The following is a 20,754-nucleotide window of genomic DNA, read 5'->3' as shown; positions in this document are numbered from 1 at the left end:
ACTTCTCAACAGTAAAGTTGAACAAATTAATAAGTAAAAGAAATAGAGCAACAACTCCACATTGCAACTTAATTCATACTAATACTACTTTTCAACAGTAGAAATAGAGCAGTATTAGTATTGACAAGTAGTATTAGTTTCTGCTCTAATCAGAAACAGAGAGCAAAACTTAAAAAACAGTTTCTGCTCTAATATATTTTTGCTCTAATCAGAACAAAAGGAATCAGTTTCTACTTTTCAAAAATATATTTGAAGGGATTTGTATCTTTTGCAACTTAAAAAACAGTTTCTACATCCAGTCTTTTGACCCCAAAAGTAAAGAATTAGCAAGTTCAGAAAGAGAGAGCAAAACGAATTAGCAAGGCAATAACATATTTAAAATACCTTTTCATCTTGTAGAACCAATTCAATTGAGAATGTAGTGTCTGGATTAAATCGATCCGGTACTTCATACAGACGGACAACCCGAACTTTCAACTTCCATTGCATCTTTAAAATTGTTATATCCTTGATGAAGTCAATGTGAGTAGCCATCTTTTGCATAAGCCGTAAGTTTTCTTGAAATCCTGATAGCAGTAGGAAGATTAGAATTGAAGTACCGTGTATTAGTGGAAGAAATATAAGTTTGCGGTTTTGAGCAGTTGTTACCCAGCATAGTGGATTTCAATCGTGACTTTCAATCGTGGTTTAGATAGTTGAGGAAACTTTGACTATCGTGATTTTGCAGAGATAATTTAGGGTAAGTGGAAAGTAAAAAGTTTTTAACTAATATTTATGGATTAACCGGTTTTCACATGTAAAATCATTTAATAATACTTAAAAAATTAAAATATTCTGAAAGTTCTACTAAATTTTGTACGACAGTTTTGTTCCAAATAAAATTGTACGCCAATTTTATTCCAAATAAAATTTTAGTTCCTAATTAGTTGGAGCAATGTCTTAGAGTGCCAAGTGGCAGTTTGGGATGATGCCACTTGGCTTAATGGTAGGAGTTTTTCTTCTGCTTTTAATTATAGATAGATTAGTAAAGTAATTACTGGTCCCTTTAACTTTAGCTAAATTAATGCTTTCACCCCTAGCTAACATGAAACAATTTCAACATTTAATACTGAACTTCACACCTTCAACAACTGGAACTTTCATTGGGTGCTGAAGTTTTACTTGTCAAAGTTTCAAATTCCAATATCGTGTTGTTAAATATTTTCGTTCAAATATTTTCTCGAGTAACTACATTTTAAAAAAATTAAATAAACACTAAGTAAACTCGAATAGGAGAGGTTAAAAGTGATTTTTTTCCATGTATACAACAACGAAAACATACCCATAATATAAGGTATTTGGGGGATTTCGTAATGTAAGTTTTTTTTCTTTACAGAGTTAGTTCAATATCATTCATTATTTTCTGGACTTTATTCTTTTTAATATATAAATATTGCTTAATAATATTTATATAATTTTTAAAATATTATATTCATTGATAAGAATGCACGTGCAACGCGTATAATAAAAAATCAGTATATAAGAATAGTACTATAAATACAAGTGTCAGTTATATGTAAGTTGAAAAACACTACTATATAAGAATTAATAATATAAAAATTAATACATATATTATTTTCCCTAATAAATCCTAAAACGACCCCTATCAGTGTTACTAATATTAATTTCCTTATTTGACCCCAAAAGGAAAGAAAAAGGTAAGCTTCCCCCTCAACCCGGGTTGTCCAATCCGGTTTCGGTTTCCCGAAATGATCCGACCCGATTAAATTCAGAACCCTAGCCACCTCCACATATATAGCCTAAAACCCCCGCAAAACCCCGCCCTTCGCCCTTCAATTAGGACGAGACACTCTCAGTTTCACACTTGAGCTCTTCTAGCTCGGCCTCCAAACGCAGTAGAAGGAACTTTAACAATGCCGCTCGGAGAAAGGCAAGGAGATGAGAAAAATGATGCCAAGTACTGCGGAGTCGAGACGGAGTTCAGCGATGACATGCCTCAACTTCTGTCTCTCAACATTCATGGCGGCTTCGACTTCGTTGTTGCACCATTGGTTAGTAATCCATAAATTCTAAACCCTAAACCCTAAACATGCTTTTAGAAGTCTTAATTCTTCTATTTTGATCATAAAAAAACAGCATAACCGAGAATGTTTCGAACTCGGTGATATTGGGCCTGCCCCAATATCATTCCTCAGAAAATAATGAAACTTTATTGATTAAAAATTCAAGTATGAATAAAAGGAAATAATGAAGTCTTTAAACTTGATTGTAACTTTGGACAATCTATCCTTTTAACACAGCTAAGCTCGCGGTCTTTCACTTGATATAAATTGGCGTCTATAAACTTTTCCAATTATCATGATGAACTTTCAGCTTAATTCTAGTTTATGAGGAAACAACTTTCCATCTTCTTTGAGAATTAAAAAGTAAAATCAAATTTCAATTTTTTGAGATGCTAAAATAAATATGTTATGTCGAAAGCTGATGTTATGCTACTTTCTTAAGCTACTTAACTTTTTCATGTATTCCAAAAAAGACTGGTTATATTTAGAAACGTGTTCCATTTAATAACATGCTTTTGTATGCGGCACGATTGAATATGCACATTTACCGAGAATTTGTATCCCTTTATTTTTCTTTAATTTTTTTGACTTAATTAAGTTTTTAAAAGGTTTATTCTAAGTTTGGAGAGTTGTATGTATATTGTATAAGGAAGAAAACATTGATATTACTGACTCTTTTCTTTTTAGCTGGACTAGGACATTGTTCAATATGTTTGATTTAATTTGGAAAATATGATTAACGGTGACCAATTAGCCAGTCACATATGGGCCATAATGCCCTCTTTTGCTATGTGTGAATGGTCAGTATGTCACCAACAGTAACATGAATGGTGTTTCCTAGCCCAATTCTTGGTGAATTTTGATCTTCGTCACTTTCGCTCGGGCTGTTGACATTACATTTGCCTTTTCAAAATTCAAATATGATGACCTGGTTTGCTAGCTGAATAATGCTCGGTAAGATGTGTGATTTTGAGAAATAGAAGAATTTAATGATTGTAATTTGCTAAGTTTATGATAAGGGTTTCTGTCATATCTGTAAGAGTAATTTGACGAAGAGGCAAGTGTAAAGCAGCTTCCAGATTGGTGATTCAAGTCATCAATGCAACAAATTGCAAAAAGATCACTATTGACTCCCTCACATGGGATTTAAGAGGTGTAGGGTTTAACTGAAAAATAAAATATGGGGGTTTGACGGGGGAAATTTAGTAGCTGAAATTAACCATTGATGCCTTGTCCATCATTTTACTTGCTATGTGGCATTGTAGCAACAGATAATTCACATTCTTTCCCAATTGCTTGTACATAAATAGCAACTGACATAGGTTATCCATTTCCTATAAATTTTCAGCTATATTATAGTCCATTGATATTGACCAAGTGAAAGTAAACCTTTCATGCAGCTCTAAGAACCATATTATTATAGGAACATATGTCTTCTCTTCTCAGTAGTGTGCGGTACTTGTACTTTGCAACAATTATGCTTTTCCACAAACATACTCGCACTTGCATATTTTATATTTCACTTACATAAGAATAGATGAGCTTAGATGGAGCGTAGATCTATTTAGCCCATCGCAACTTGCTTGGGATTGAGGTGTAGTAGTAGTTGTTGTACATACCTAAGAATATTTTTGTATCTGGTTCTCGATTGAATAAAAGTGTTGCCACCTTGTTCCGTAACAAAAGATGATGCTTTTTCCCCCCTGATTCATTCTTTCCCACAAAGAAAATTCCTTATCGGTCTTTCTAGCTTTTTTTCTTTCCAATAATTGAATTTGGAATAAGGAGAAATATATGTAGGGACGTTGTACAAAGTGGAGTTATGATGATATCCTTGTCTCCCTCGGATAATGTATCGAGATTGAGCACCATACATGTATATAGAATAATGGACCAATTTTCTTCAACTTGCTTTGAAACCATTGTAGTTGAATAGGTACATAAGGAAGTTCTAGTACACGTGGTAAGCATCTTTAGAGGTTGTCTGATTATTAGGATTGGAAAAATAATCCTGATGTAAAATACTAAAATGTGAAATTATGTTATCCTTCATGGCTGAATTTTGGCTTATGGTATAAGCAATAGTGGAATCATTTTTTACCTCAATATGGGATTCTAATATCACAATTAACAATCCTTGAATCACTTAGAATCATTTTATCATGTGTTTTACTTAAATCGAGATTATTTAATATGAAGGCTACTAACTATATCCGTTAAATTGTTCGACCATTTCATTTAAAATTTTAAAATATTAGAAAGAGCACACTTTTATTTACTTAATGATGTCTTCAACTGGCTTAATTCATTTTATGGGTTAGTTACATGGAAATTCTTTGTGGCAGAGAGACTCGAACGGGGGAGCTCTGCCTACTCTAACATTATGTTGAATTGTTTGACCACTTATTCTAACAAGTAACTACTTACGCAAGTAGAGGGAGTACACTTTCATTAACTTAATTATATCTTCAATAGTATCTATTTTTAATTCACTATGAGGAGAATATATGCTTATTTAAGCTTAATTAATTATTTTAGTTGTTAATTATGGTTTCACGTAAGCATTATCAAATGCAAAGAGTGTAGAAAGGTGTCAAGGTCTTTTGGAAAGTTTAATCGCAAAGCCGCAATTATGGCATTGGCTTTAGTAAAGAAGAAGCTCGCTAATGAAGGAAATATAAAAATATATATGTAACACAGCAAAAAGTAACTATAATGGTAGACAATAACAAGCCGGCCCGAACACCACCACTGTAAAAAAATTCTAGACTATAATTATATTGAGAAATGAGTCGAAAAATTATAACTAAAGGAAATATGTGAAGTAAAGATCATTTCAATTAAGTCCAATGTCCATTTTATATATTTGATTTAGTTTTGCAACTTTAAGTTTCCAATGACTAGTTGTCTTGTATTAAATCTAATTTCTTACTTCTAATGATTAAAAAATGGCTTTCATGAACGTGTTGATGAAAATTAATATATCACTTCCTCTCTGGTATTGCCCTTCTAATCACGGGCCATAAGGTACTTGTTCTAGTGCTCTATGCATGCACTTGAACGAGGAAATCCGCAGACCCTTGATATCACCGAGCGTCAAGCTTAAAATCGCCTTAAATGGGCTTTTAACTTCACTGGTGTTGTAATGTCATGGTATCTTATCTTTAATTTTTTTTTTTTGGGTGGGGTGGGTGGGTGGGTTGGGGGGGGGTTTAAGAATTTTGGGTGGCTTGTTGGCCCATTATATATGTTCATGATATTATCATATGTGCCCTTTATTATTCCTTTATTTTACAAAATACACATCGAAGTAATTCCTTTCTCTTCTTTAGTTAATATGTTTGGATATTGACTTCATGAGAAACATAGATCCATGTTCTATTTATGCATAGAAAACTTCAACAATTGCGAGATTTGACTTGATTTAAGGGGTTATCTAGTTCTTTCATTCTTGGTATTAGGCATGTTGGGGGGTGGGGGTTAAAGCAGATACAATTATTTTTTTTTTTGTGAAGAAAAGTCGACACGACAAATGTAGAATTGTGTTGGAATTTTGTTTCATGGGGCTATTATCTAGGTTATTTAATCAAGTAGCAATTTTATTTTACTCCTCCACTGTACCTATCCCACAATTTTTGTCTTGTTATTTTTCACTAATACTAAGATGATATTGAGCTCAGCTCAAGTTTGTCGGGAAGCAATGGAGTAAATATCATCTTTTGAAATCTTATTGAAAAGGCACAAAGAGGGTGGGAAAAGATAGGATACTTTTTCAAGAGAGGGCTGAAACAATAGAATAATTTCTGATAGCCATCTAATGAGTGAAAGTTCTAAAAAAGGACGTAGTACATTGAAATTCACATGGAAGGAAGTTATCTCGAAGGACCTGTAATTTCTGGAGATGCATGCAGATATAGCAAAAGATAGGGTATAATGGAAGAAAAAGATCTAAATAGGCAGTACATATTATTGGCGAATATGTCTTAGACATTAACACGTTAAATGTAGGTCCTATTTTTTAGGAGTGGCTTAGCCAGAAAGAGATTATACGTTTAGAAAATTTACAAAATTTTAAAGTATTTTTATTTGTATTTACGTAATATTGGCATGAGATGAGTTTAAATGGAGAAACATGATCAGTGATAATTCATATAGCCGACTCCAACTTGTTTGGAATTGAGCATAGTTGTAGCCATCTGGTAAATAAAAACTTGTGTAATTAATTAGAACTTTCCGCTTCCTGTGCAAGTGGTGATTGGTAGATGGTCTTGAGATAGAAAGGTCTAGCAAAGACAAAGGATTGTAGCACAGACAATGAGAAAGACATTGAGCTTTAGAGAATTTAGTGAAAGAAGATGGCATGTTTTCTTAGTGAGAATGGCATGTCATGACCATAAAATTTTGTTATTATTGTTTTTGTTATTACTATTTTTTATATAGACCCTTCAGCCATAATCTAATAAAAAGCATCATTAAATTTGAAATGAAGACGCTCATCGAAGTTTATATTAGGTGTGCTTGCTAAAGATATGTGTTCTCTTGTTTTTCACGATAAGTATGTCACTCGTTATAGTGTCTTATACTAGAGCATTCTATCTTTGCTTGGAGTGCTAATAGTAAAGGATGCCTTAGTCTTCAGAATGAAAATAACTCTACAAATTTCATCTTAATCAATATAGCTTTATTAATCCTTAATTTTGTGATGCAGATGGATCCTGCTTATAGGCCTAGCTTACTGGAGAGTAGCAATGGTGGATCTGGGGTGCTTCCATTTGCTGGGTCAGACTTGGTGCTAAGCCCTTCCCAATGGAGTAGTCATGTTGTTGGTAGAGCTTCTTTCTCTTCATTCTTAGATTTAGTTAATATATGTTGGTCCAAGTATTGTATATTATTTTACACGGTGAATGTCTTACTTATCCTCCTCAGCAATTTGAAACCCTTTGTGAAATCCTCATTTGTTAGTCTCTTAGGGCTCGTTTGGTAGGAGGGATAAGAGATAATTGATCCAGGGATTAATTTTAAGAAGAGTTTATCCCATGTTTGGTTGTGATAAAATTGCGGTATAATTAATCCCTGGATTAGTTATCCGGGGATTGTAGTGTTTTTTTATCCCCATGAAGGGTGGATAACTAATCCCGAGATAACTAGTCCCAGGATTATTAATCCGGGGATAACTTCTTTCCAACCAAACGACCCGTTAATGTCTGATTGACACATTTACTGTTGTTTTTTCGTTTTGGTGATAAGTATTGATGCATTTATTGTTGGTTTTTTCGTTGCGCTGCAAAAAAAGGAATACACAAGTTTATTCTCTTTGGATGTTCTCCTCAGTATATTAGATGCAGACTTGGTGGTTTTTCTCTATTGTGGATATGATAGTCAAAATGAATCATCACATGGATCCTAAGCAGATAGATGGAAAGAATCTCGTTTTTATTTTGGGATGCTAATATTGTTTATCGATCAGAGGAATTATAATGTAATATCCAAGATTGACTTTTCAGTGTAAAACAAATTGTTTGTTAATTGTCTCTCCATAGTCCTTATCATGAAATCTACTCATGAAGGTTCTAAAATAGTGATTGATATATTAATGGATCATTCTCCACATCATCTCAGTTTTGTTATTTTTCTGGCACATGTGATCTAGGTAAAATTAGCTCATGGCTTGACTTGGATTCTGAAGATGAGATGCTTCGGAGGGATTCTGAGATTGCTCTCAAACAAGAAATAGCTTGGGCTTCTCACCTTTCACTGCAGGTGAGACTGTTGCAGTATTCTATGTTGTGGTTTGCAAGTGTGTTCCTTTCTCTTTATTTTTATCATCTTCAGATTTTTATTGTTTCTTGCAGTTTAGTTATTTTATATGCTTCTCTGGCTGTCTTTTTCCCCCTACGCTAAACAGGGTTGGCACCCACTTAATCCCCAATTCAATATAAGTCCTTTGTGTTTATCCAACATACAAAAGTATGCTTCATTCACATAAAAGTGTATCGACATGAACAAGAGTATTTGTTAAATTTCTAATAACAGATTTGCGTTTCGCCAAAATGTCTTTAAGCATATACAGAAAGTGCTACTATAATTTGTTTGTCTCCATCACTCTTCTTAGCCACCTTTAAATTTCAACAGTTTGACCACAAGCACCATGTTGACTTGACATGACAATGTACCAATGGTGTGAATATGCTATGCGGTTTGTGTTGGATTTTGTCAAATCTGATTGGAGACTTTGATTTTGAGACAGAGAGGCAGGAATGAAGGACAACAAGCAAGAACCTCATGCTACTGTTACTCTTCATTTTTGTCTGTCTATTACTTGTTCTTTTCCTATATGTGATAGCTAGAATGTCGGTGAGGTAACTTAGGCTGAAAACGAGCATGTTAACCAATGGATTTGAAAAAGATTTTTAACATTTTGCGTGTGTGTGTAGAGAGAGTGTGTGTTTTTGCTCTTGGAGACCAAGGTTTAAATCCTAGTAGTGACAATAAGCACAATGTGATTTCTTCCCATCTGCCTAAGCCATTGATGGATAGAGTTACCAAATACCTGGTGGAAAGTAGCATGTACCAGATGTCGAGGTGTGTGCAAGCTGTCCTGGGCATCACTCTTATAAAAGAGAGAGTTTTTGGTGATTGGTGATTTTAGCCAGTAGTTATTTTACCTTCCTGGAGTTTCTTCTTGGCATATATGCCCCAACTTTGGGGATTATTTTTTAATCTTGTGTTGAAGTTACCATAAGTCCAAGATATTTTGAGTCGTTTGCCAGTTTTCTTTCCTATATATCAGTATGTTCAAGGCTTAATTCATTATATAAACTGCATATTGTGTAAGGGCTCTTGATAAGATCAGACATATTTAGTTCCTTAAGCTTCTTATATTAGAGACTGTGGAACGTAAGTGGATTTAGTTATTCTACTTTTGCAACTGTTCCACTCTTCACCTTAAACTCATTGTTTGCGCATTTGCTTTCGTTAGCCACTAGATTTTCCTCGGGCTGACAACTGCTAAAGATAATTTGAATTCTAGATTAGCAATAGTCTATTTGTGAAGGCCTACCAAGTGGTGTGGCCTAACGGTGGATGAAGCTAGAATAAAAGCAGCGCTGGACCAGTGTTCTGAATACCAGCGTTGGTGGATAGAATTACCCAGTATCTGTACTGGTTTAGGTACCTGATGGAATAGTTTAGGCACAAAAGTTGACCTGTAACCACCATTATGGAAAAAACTGTCTAGCCGTGTGGCCTTCTATTGGGTTGGCAACTTTTGCATGCCTCTCCATGTTTGCCTCCATCAAAAGAATGTGGAGAAAAGGGGGGTGGGGGGGGTGGGGGGTTGCTTTGTTGTGTAACTGCAGTTAGCAGTTACTTTTCTTTTTGCGTTCTCCAGTATGTGCAACCTTTATTTGCTTGAGTTAAGCAACATACTTTTGCTTATTGCTCATGAACCTTCTGTTCCTGCAGGCATGTCTTCTACCGTCACCCAAGGGAGTGAACTGTGCTAATTATGCTAGATGTGTGAATCAAATTCTACAGAATCTAAGCAATATGCAGGTGTCAATCTTGTCTTTGTTATGGTTTAGTTATTTTTCCTCCATTTTTGTTAAACTTTAAAAACGTGCGCCTACATTGTATATTTTTTGTTTCATATTCTCGTTCTGATGTTTTGTGGCTTGAAGTTGTGGCTAAGGATTCCATTGGAGAAATCTGATGATGATGACGATGGAAATAGAAGTCCTAATTCTATGGTGAGTAATTGCTGCATGACTGCTTAGTGAAGATCTATAACTTTATATTCCCCGAGCTGTCAGACTTGTCTATTGAATATTCAGTGCCAATGGAAGATGGTATAGCAATCGTCATAATTATAATTGTTATTTTGGTGGCGTTTTCTATGTTACACTTCGATCCTTCTGGCCAAGCCATTGACCATGATGATTAATTTCCTTTACTCAAATTACCTTTCTGATAAGGAAGTGATTCTGGTTTTCTTTTTGCTGGTACTGGAGTTGCTGGTAGAAGTGAATGGCCTGCTTATCACTTTCTATTGTCTGCATTTAGTCTTAAGTCTAGTTATTAATTATTGGACCTGACAAATCTCCCAAAAGCTTCTCTCCCTAATTTTCTATACTTATGTTGTCTGAGCTATGGCATAACACTTTGATTTTAATAGATAAGTTCAAAACTAGTGCTTTAGTTTGATGATGGATCTCTTTATGCCAAGCAGGGTGAAGAACATAGAGATTCGTGGGAAATGTGGAACTCGTTTCGTACTCTCGGTGAACATCATAGTCAGCTCTCAGTTGCACTTGATGTTCTGTATGTATAAATTTGTGAAGTGTTATTATTTTAAATTTTATGGATTCTAGGTGATAAACTTTGAGGAGAATTCTGTAAATTGACATTCTTTGACGTGATTATGTCAGAATACTTACATGCAATTTACTTGCTGCCTAGATGCTCATTGCCCTCTGCGAATTCACTTGCACGGTGGTTTGGGGAGCCTGTTAGAGCTGCCATAATGAATTCCAATGTAAGAAATTGAAGGGGTTGCCCCTCTTTGTCCAATGTAGTGCTTGATACTGCTTTTGTTCCAAGTAAGTAAATGTTACTGTGCTGATTTGCCAGATTTTTCTCACCAATGCCCGTGGCTACCCTTGTCTGTCAAAACGACACCAAAATCTATTGACTGGGTTTTTTAACCACTCAATTCAGGTAGCACATTCTCGTCCTCATCTCTATTTTGTGGAGTTTGCCATTAACAATAGAGTTCAATGCATATTTGAAAATTTGGGATTAAAGAGTGGTGACAGATTCACTGGGAGCAGTCTTTGTTTTTTGATCATTTGCTGGTAAAGGCCACTAATCTAAACTGTTCTGTCAATAGTAGAGAAAATGCTTCTGTCGCTCTCTATATTTTTCTGCTGAGCTCTATGTTTTTTTGCTGATACATTTGTAAAAGATAGCCGTAGGTAGATCCATTTTAGTTTTACAAATTCTTATTGTTTGCTTAACACCGTTTTACAAACTCAGCCATATGTACATATTCTATACTAGTGTTTGGAACAGATCTACAAGAAGGTAACTAACCTTAAAATCTAACTCGGCCACGGTAACGGGCTCCTCAACCCTGAAGAAAGGTCCAAGGAAAAATGGTTGGCTGACAAAACGATTCAGCATGAAAAGTTAGCCACGTTTGATCAAATAATTCTGGGAAATGCAATTGCTTAGGTGATTCATTTTTGCCATATGCTCTAAATTCTGTGATTCATTCACTAGGATTCCTGCAGAAACTGGATTAGCATAATATTTGCTGCAACACGTGGAAGAGGAAATAGGGTCCTTACCAAAATGTGATATAGACGCAGATGGAAACCCCTTGGGGAGTGTTTGATTTCACTGTCTCGTTTCATCTCGAAAGCAACTAAAGGTGAGAGTCAATCTTGGTGTAGGCTCAAAATGGTGGTAAATGCATGGACCACTTGCTGGTGACTCATTTCTGGGGAGGTATGATAGATGATGACAAAAGCTCGGTAGCCTGGGCATATGAATAGCCAGTTACAAGCAGGATCTTGAAAGAGAAATGGTGCATTGCCTGGTGGAAGGAAATTGCTTGTAAGGTATGAAGGAGAAATAAAAATTATAAGTGGAGTGTTAGAGGAGCTTTATTTACTTGATAAAAGGTGGAGTGTTTGAGGAGTTGAACGGAATCGGGATTCTTTGAAACTGAAGTGCAAGTGGGCCTGAAGGGGATTGGGTTGTTTAAAACTGAAGACAAAGTGGAAGCTAGTACTTACACTACCTCCGTTTTATTTATCACGATTCTTGTGTAATGTACACTTATTCCAGTTTTGGCCATTTTTAGTAACTCATTACCTAAATTATATACATCTCTTGTGTTTCGAGCTAATACATTGGTAGGTTAGTTCAGCTTGGTCCTGACCTATTTTCAAAATTTTGCCTACAAATGAGTAACTGAAGTTTTTGCTCAATTAACATGCATATGTTTCTCGGACTTGATGGATATGTAAAATTTCTCAGATGGTTTTGTAGTAATTCATCTGTTTAGCAGGGGTTTCAATATTTTCATTAGAATGAATGGTCTTTTTAAGCTCACATATTTTCCTTTAATGTGTTTAGACTTCCAATTTGAGTATAGCTGCTTCATCCCATCTAACCATTTGCTAGCAAGTTGAGAATACTTGTCATATCAGCTAATTTTCATATGCCGAGTTATCAGCCGAATTGTTATCTGCATTCGACTCTTCTACTAGCTAATTATCTTGTTCGATAATCATGTGATGTTCATCATTTTGAGATCTTACCATGAACTCTTTCTTGTAAATGTCTCCTGCAGATAGTGATTTCTGGACAACAAATGCAGAATCTCCCCACGGGAACTTCAGGGTCAAATCACAATAGTAATAATCCAAGTGAGGGCGTTGATGGTATGACATTGAACCGTAATTGAGATTAATTTTGATAATCAGAAAGTCCCAATGATGTATTTTAATCTGCCTTAGTTTCACTCCAATCTTTTGTTATGTCCTACTTGGCGGTTGTTATTTCCACTGTCACTGGTAATACTCATGAAATGTTGAATATCCATAAAACCATCGTTTTGATTGTGTTGTCAAGCTAACGTGCAACCAAGATGATCCGTATCCTCTCCATATTCTATGTATAAGAAACATCAATTCACCTCCATCTCCTTTAATTTATTAATATAGCATGCACTGCGAAACAAGACCATCTCTTCGACGCGTTGTGCCACATAATATTTCCTCACCTCCCTGTTGTCTCCTTCTCTTAACTCAATATAATAAGATATCATCATAAAAGATTTCGTTCCTATCTATTTCAAACCATGTCCCCCTTACCCCATCAGGTAGATTTCTTCAGTCTTGTCCTATTTGCGTCTTGGTCGCCTTAGAAAGTTTATATCCTTCGTGAACCCTTGTTATCCCTCGTAAAACAATCGACCACCATAGCCTCTTTCTCAATCGCCAGAGCATACACCTTTGGAAATGCAAGCATTAGGTTCTCTATTCCTTTATGTGCAGTCTTATTGTTAGCAAGAATGCTTTAGTTTGTATTAACATTGTTCAGGCATGCAGCGACATCCGCTAAGGTCATACCTGGACTACATTGCTTATTTGTACCAGAGGATGGATCCACTTCCTGAACAAGAACGCTTTGAGGTAGTGTATCTCCTGTGCATTGGGGGTGTTAGTGACTGGGTGGCGCTTTTCTATTAAGTTTAAATGACACTCAGAGTTTTTTCTATTTCAGCTTGGCTATAGAGATTACTTACAGTCTCCCCTACAGGTAGGTTCGCTTTCTTCTCTATCTTCATAATTTTCTTTTATATGGTAGTTGAATTTCTTTTTATTGATTCCTTTCCTTCAGCCTCTTATGGACAATTTGGAGGCGCAAACTTATGAAACATTCGAGAAAGATTCGATCAAGTACATACAGGTATGTTCAAGCTTATTGTCAATTATAGCAACATAGCTCAAACAAAACTTATAGCCTGTTTGGCCAAGCTTCTTTTTGGCCAAAAGTGCTTTTTTTTTGGCCAAAAGCACTTTTGGCCAAAAATTGAGGTGTTTGGCCAAGCTTTTGGAAGGAAAAGTACTTTTGAGGAGAAGCAGAAGCAGTTTTGGAGAAGCAGAAAAAAGTAGCTTCTCTCCAAAAACACTTTTGAGAAAAATACACTTAGAAGCAGTTTTTTAAAGCTTGGCCAAACACTAATTGCTGCTCAGAAGTGCTTTTCAAACTAATTAGCCAAACACAAACTGCTTCTCACCAAAAGTACTTTTGAGAAAAGCACTTTTGAAAAAAGGCACTTCTCAAAATAAGCTGATTTTTGCAGCTTGGCCAAACGGGCTCTTAGTCAGGGGCTTGTTGGTAGTTGCTATAGGTTAGAATGTTCTGAAGTACTAAGCAGTGTGTCTTTTATAAAAAAAAATTAAAACTGGCATACTTTTGCAATGCTCATTTCTGTTTGAAAGAAAAATGTCCATTAAAATAACCTATTATCATCTATTGTTGTTTCTGGGAGAAACAAGAGGCTGCCCTGTTAAGGACGTGTACAGATGTTGACAACATGGTGTTAGCACTTTGGTTTTAGTCTTCACCACTTGAATATCAAGAGATCTGACTCTTTCATTGTGCTTGTGTTTATTCCTTAGCTTTTCCCCAAATATTTTCGTTTGAAGTCGTTTGAGGAATCTCAAAATTTATCCGAATGCAGACTGCAATTCAAATAGTTGTGCAAGTTGGGATTGAATTGATCTGATAATGAACAAACTCCATCTGATCTGTACCTTATACTCCCACTAAAGCAAGGATTATTTAAATTCACTACCCTAATAATTCTATATTTTGCATTTTGAAGACACTTAAGATGGTTGCTCTTTCTCTTAACTTGCATCCTTATCCAGTAGAAGCCAAAGAGCACAATAAAATTTTCGGATACGAGGAAATCATATTTGTAAAATAAATGTTTGTCTCATCCATTATATAGTTGAAAACTGTAGCTGCCTGATTGCTTTGCTTTCATGTTTTCATCATCCTTAGCAAATACATGTACGGATATACACTCACACGTAACACCTTATTATCTTTCACTTGATTCCTTTACCTAGTCCTTTTAATTATTCGCAACTGGTCTTCCCTGCATAACGTTGGGGAAGAGTCAGTGGTTAATTGGTAAATATTAAGCGTTAAGTGTATTGTTTACTAGTAAAGTTGTGTTCCCTGATCACTGTTGACTCCTATTCTGGCAGTATCAAAGAGCGGTTGCGAAAGCTTTAGTCGACAGGGTTCCAGATGAAAATGCAGCTACAATCACTACTGTAAGGGTTTTGCCTTGAAAATTATCTATCTTGCTTTAGATGTTAACATGTTCTCATTTAAACAGCTCGGGACTTCATCTTGAGTTTAATTTTGGTAGCATCCTCAGCTGTTAATCTGACTTCTTTAAATGCTTGTTGCAGGTGTTGATGGTTGTTGGAGCTGGACGTGGACCTCTCGTCAGAGCTTCTTTGCAGGTTTAAATGTCTTCCTGTAGAGAATGTAAAAACAAGAAAAAAATGGAAGACAGACAATTGACTTTTGCCAATATATCATCTTTTTTGTTTTGTTTTGTTTACCTTGTCGCTAACAGGCTGCTGAAGAAACTGGACGCAAGTTGAGAGTTTATGCTGTTGAGAAAAATCCAAATGCAATTGTCACCCTACATGTAATCATTCATTGTTGTCTTTTTTAATGTAGCTTCATGAACTTTTGATGCGTGGATATTGTTGCTATTCCTTTCTTTTTAAGTCTAGAATGTGTTTAGTTCTCATAAACTCCAGTAGCTATTCTAAGATATCCACTGAAATAAGTAAACATCGAGATAGCTGGATTTTGAAATTTTGGGCTGTTTAGGTTCTAGTTTGACTTATATATAAATTATCTGAGGATAATGGAAGAAATATTGAAGTAATAGACAGAAATTTGTTAAAACATCAGATCAAAATATGAAAGTCAAATAGTTTAATGAATTTGAATTCTTCAGTGTTGTGAAAGTTGAATGGAAATGGAACGGTGTTAAACATTTTGAGACTTCCCAAAATGTAAAGAGTGCAATATAAAGCTGGATGTATGGATGCTGAGAGACATATTACGTATACCTGAAATGTATAAAGGGGGAAAATCATAATTCGAAGATTAGCAAAACTCTGAATCCTTTGTTCCATGCATTTCACATCATTTATGGATTCTGGATCTTTATTGGCTTCAAATTTGATGGAAGATCCAAACCGTTCGTTGTTGTTTTATTCTCTTTCCATAAAACTCTTTGTTGGAAGATTTGGGAGCTAACTGACTTCTCTTTTACTGTTTTAGCTGACTCTCATTAATGTTTATTATCTTGGCGTACACTATTTATTTGAGACAGAGCTTACTAAAGATTGAGGGCTGGGAAAAAATTGTCACCATAGTTTCAAGTGACATGCGCTGCTGGGATGCTCCGGAGAAAGCTGACATTTTGGTATTAAACCGAGTCTTCAGATCAAGAAACAATTCATTTTCTTCATAAAATATAATGTTTGTTCTTTCATTTGCAAATTGTCATTTGAATTCCTCACTCATCATTTGTTTTTAACTAATACAGGTTAGTGAATTGCTTGGGTCATTTGGTGACAATGAACTGTCACCCGAGTGTCTCGATGGTGCTCAGAGATTCCTTAAGGAAGACGGAATTTCAGTTCCATCATTGTATGTATTCAAATGCTGTATATGGTCATTTGTTTTTTTTTTTATGTTTAAGGGTATACACTAGTTAAACACGATCCACATATCTGATAATATTTCACTGCTCTCTTGCAGTGAAGATCGTATATGAATAGGGTTAGCGCCTGCTCATTGTGAGCATCTGCAGTAGAAATTTACTAATTAGTTCACATGTCTGATAATATTAGACTTCCGTGATTCCATTACAAATTTGGGGAGGTACAGTAATTCCAGGAGGAGCACTGAAGTGCCTTTTGGTGACATAAACACCTATATTGGAAATTTGTCTCCTTGAGAAATGATGTTTGTCTTCTCACTGTTTCCTGTAGTTTCAATCTCTTTTATCTTCTTAACTGCAAATTTTACAATCGATTTAGAAGTGGATTATGTCCGTCTAAACTTACAATTTTTACTAATCTGCAATGATATTAAATTTCTTGCTTATTTCAGGTATACAAGTTTTTTCCAGCCTGTGACTGCTTCAAAATTATACAACGATGTAAGCCTCATTTTTTAATATTATATGGGGTTTAGGGACCTCCCTTTTAAGTTTTGCATGTTCACTTTATCTATTTTAGCTTTTATATGATTGATACAATTATCACAGATCAAATCTCACAAAGATCTTGTGCACTTCGAAACTGCTTATGTTGTCAAGCTCCATCGTATAGCGAGACTTACTTCTCCTCAACCAGTAAGTTCCTTTACGTCATGAAGCATCCTGATTAGAATCTTACAGTTTTTCCGCTAATGAGATCAGCAAATAAATTTACACACTTTTGAAAAGGCTAAACATTGCAAAATGTTCAAAGATACTCATAAGAGTTGCTTAAACTGCTGACTCATGGGAAAAAAGAATCACAAGGTTATCTTTGTAAATTTTCTCCCTTCAAAATGTTGCAACTGGTTTCAGGAAAAAAAGAAGCTTAGCACAGAAACATAATGAAATTCATACTAATGATTGAATCCACTCAATGTGTTTCACGAACAGTAAAGTGAGTAACGTGAACCAGACATAATACTCCTCTTCTCCACAAGAGCAAGGAAGAAAATAACAAAAAATTAACAATGCATGAAAAAGGAAAATGTTATGACGTTATGAGTACTAGTGATTTTGAGATGTGGTGCATCCCATTTCCAACCTCACTGTAGTGAACCACATCCTGTGTCCCAAAGAGTAAAGAGAACCTGATGTAACACACTGCTTCGTGCATTAGAAATTTAAAGAGGAAAAATTACCCAAAAGAAAAGAATGAAAAAAGAAAGAAGGCATAGGTACTGCTCGTGCTAACTCAAAGGTATTATGTCATTTGGAGGAGCTATCAGTTCTGCAGCTTAAATTTGGTTATTCTATCTTTTGTTAGGTCTTTACATTCAATCATCCAGAGCACTCAACTACGAAAAGCAATCATCGGTATAAGAAGCTACAGTTTGAGATACCCACTGACACTGGATCAGCCCTGGTTCACGGTATTTGTCATACTCATATACTAATTTCCTGTGCTTTACTTTGTAGTTAAATACCATAAATATGACGAATGATGTTGTATTTATAGTCAGCTACAGATTCAGAAATGTGATAAAGGGCGACAAAGAAGATGGGTATCCAAACACTCTCCTCATCGTGTAATTGTTGCTGGATAATATAGTCCAAATGGTGCCTTAGTATTTAGTGAAGGACGGTGCAAAGATAGATGCACTAAAGAAACTGGTGACATTTTAGAGATGCTCATTGAACCCAGTCTAACATTAATCCAGAACAAAATTGTGTCCCTATGTTACCGCTTCCATTATTGATTCGAACTGTTGAACCATAGGTTTATTAGTCTTTATTCACTGGGCTAATGGTTAAACCTTTTGGTCAGAGCATATGATATATATTGTCTAGGATGAATTGCTGGGCAGGTCTGTGTTTCACCTCTGGTTGTGTTTCCTGGTTCTGCCCACATAATAATTCTATTTGTGCAACTGTTTTCTATTTATTCAACACTTCCCAATTGACATTTTGACCTGGCCCCAATAAAACCTCTTTTAAGAAATTATAAGCATTGATTTTATGCTAAATAAAATTAAAGTACATCTTAGAAAAAATTATAGTAACTTTAGGAAAAAGCAAAGTTGATGAATACGTGGTGAACTTGAAATCATTTTTATTCATTTGGCTTGGATAAGCATGAATGTGCGATGACATCTAGCAATTAAAGGTCTTTTTTAGCTCCTGATCCAAACAGGTCCATTTCCTTCATCCAGATGGAGCCAAATGGGTAGTGAGGATTTATATAGCTAGCCCGAACTAGCTTGGGGTTGAGGCATAATGGTTTCGGCAAGTGGGGGCTGGTTTCACCAGTGCCTTGTTCAAAACAAATATGTGCTACTGCTTAATTCTTTCCCTGTCTGTTTTGTCTTGTAAGTGAGGAGAAGTCATTCATTCTTCTGCGAGTTACTTTATATTTTATTGATTCCAATGGTAATTTATTGATGAGCATACAGAAAACAAAAGGTTTCTCTTTTACTGTTAATGCAATCCATTAATGCTGTCAAGTCCAGCCGTCTAGTGTATTTGTCCAGCATTGGCGGAATTCATCTTATTTCCATGAGCAAAGGGAGTTATGAGTTAGGAATACATAGTTTCTTTCATCATTTGGACTGATTTGGTGTTAGTTTGTTGGTTTTATCAATGCTTAGTCTTGGTTTACTGAAGCTCTATACAAGAATGTTTTCTGTTTACTCCTTCCCGACTTCTCATTGATTTCGCCGTTAAATAACAGGATTTGCAGGCTACTTTGATGCTGTTCTTTACAAGGACGTTCATCTTGGTATTGAACCATCAACAGCAACACCGAACATGTTCAGCTGGTATGCTAATTCTTTATTCTGCCTACTTTTCTCTAGGGTCTTTAGAGGCATTTGACCTATCTTCTTTGAGTTAGTTAGTGGGCGTTTGGAGTGGTCTGAGTGAAAATTTTGAAAAACAGCTTTTTGGAGTTTTTCAAATTTTTGAAAAATTCCAAAATGCATCCTCAAGTGAGAATTGAAAATTTTACAACCAAACGTTGATTTCGAAAAAAAAGTGAAATCTTTTCGAAAAAAGAGAAAAATTTCTTATGTCCAAACGGGCTCTTAATCTTGGTGTAGATATAGTGTTGATCTCTTTTTTATAGCACTTTGTTTTGGTGAAGCCGAACTAATTACCCACTAAGTCATTAGGAGACCTCAATCAAAAGTGATATTTGCGTATTCAAACACCATCTCTGTAACTATTTCTTGGTCGTGGATTAAAAAGTGACCAACTTCTTACTCATTCTTATCAGGTTCCCTATATTTTTCCCATTGCGGACGCCTATCGTTGCTCAACCTGGTGTTCCTCTAGAAGTTCATATTTGGCGTTGTTGTGGTACTTCAAAGGTAATTATTTCCAAACATGTTTGTGTATGATCCCATCTGTATCAGCTGGAGTAATGATTTTGATCATAAAAACATGAAGTGAGTTGGATTAAACTCCGGATAGAAGGGCAAATTCCCTTGTGAGTGAAAAAACACTGAATCCGTGTCCTCAATAATCTGAATCTCCATACTCAAGAACCCAGATAGTGAAAATTTACCAGGACATATTTTGCTCCTGACCTCATTGCGAGTTTGTTGAATGACAATCTCTAAACTTTTTGCTTAATGAAATATAGGTTTGGTACGAGTGGTGCGTGACTTCTCCCAGTTCATCTCCTATACACAACTGCAGTGGTCGCTCATATTGGGTTGGCTTGTAAGATTTTTCTTCAGTGTTGTCTGGGCTTTCGAGACAGCATGGTGTGATATTGAAATTCAAATGAATTATACAAGTCTAGTGTTACTTGTTAAAACTGTCATAATCATGCCTCCAAATGGCTGATTTTTTGCGTAAGCTGTGGAAATGCCAACTGGTGCTGAGCACCCAATAGATTGTCTGTGCTCTTCATGGTCCCTTTAAATTTTGTTCAGTAGAAATTTTGTAGAGTTAGGTACAGATACGTTAAATCAATGTAGTCGAATAATCTCTTTCATTTTAGGATGTATTTTGGGTTGTGCTATATGTGATCTTCCTCGTGTAAAATCCGATAGTTGCTCTAACATGTATAAGATAAAATGCCGAGTGATGGTATTATTGTTTTTTCCCTGAATCACTAAGCATGTTCGTCGTTTTTGTATCAATGTATTTCTTAATTGATTTCTTATTTAACTTTCACTATTCTATTTAAGGAAAATGACAAGGAGGGATGATTACAAAGTTCATTGGTTCTTAATGTTATGTATGTATGTGTATTTTTATGAAGCTTTGAATAGGGAATATATGATTTATGGGTCCAACTAGACTATGTCATAAAGTTTTGTATAAGTATTCAAAAGAGAAAATCAAGCTTTGGTACTGGAGGTGTAT

General features: G+C 35.4%; 1 protein-coding gene across 1 annotated transcript; it reads left to right on the top strand.

The window, feature by feature from the left end:
* The first annotated feature begins 1,809 nt into the window (after window positions 1-1,809).
* LOC109243424 (protein arginine N-methyltransferase 1.5) lies at window positions 1,810-20,528 on the top strand. Its single transcript, XM_019410357.1, has 23 exons — window positions 1,810-2,051; window positions 6,772-6,889; window positions 7,714-7,823; window positions 9,528-9,617; window positions 9,743-9,811; window positions 10,291-10,382; window positions 10,521-10,596; window positions 10,692-10,778; window positions 12,421-12,511; window positions 13,173-13,264; window positions 13,356-13,391; window positions 13,473-13,541; window positions 14,855-14,923; window positions 15,065-15,118; window positions 15,235-15,309; window positions 16,009-16,101; window positions 16,225-16,328; window positions 16,794-16,842; window positions 16,951-17,037; window positions 17,708-17,813; window positions 19,112-19,199; window positions 19,655-19,748; window positions 20,024-20,528. Exons 1-23 carry the CDS (start codon window positions 1,914-1,916, stop codon window positions 20,105-20,107), a joined length of 1,971 nt encoding a protein of 656 aa, XP_019265902.1. The 5' UTR covers window positions 1,810-1,913; the 3' UTR covers window positions 20,108-20,528.
* Window positions 20,529-20,754: the final 226 nt, after the last annotated feature.

This window comes from Nicotiana attenuata, unplaced genomic scaffold (assembly GCF_001879085.1).
Source record: "Nicotiana attenuata strain UT unplaced genomic scaffold, NIATTr2, whole genome shotgun sequence".
Taxonomy (NCBI): domain Eukaryota; kingdom Viridiplantae; phylum Streptophyta; class Magnoliopsida; order Solanales; family Solanaceae; genus Nicotiana; species Nicotiana attenuata.
The sequence above is the reverse complement of the archived record's forward strand: the minus strand, read 5'-3'. Positions and strand labels throughout refer to the sequence as shown.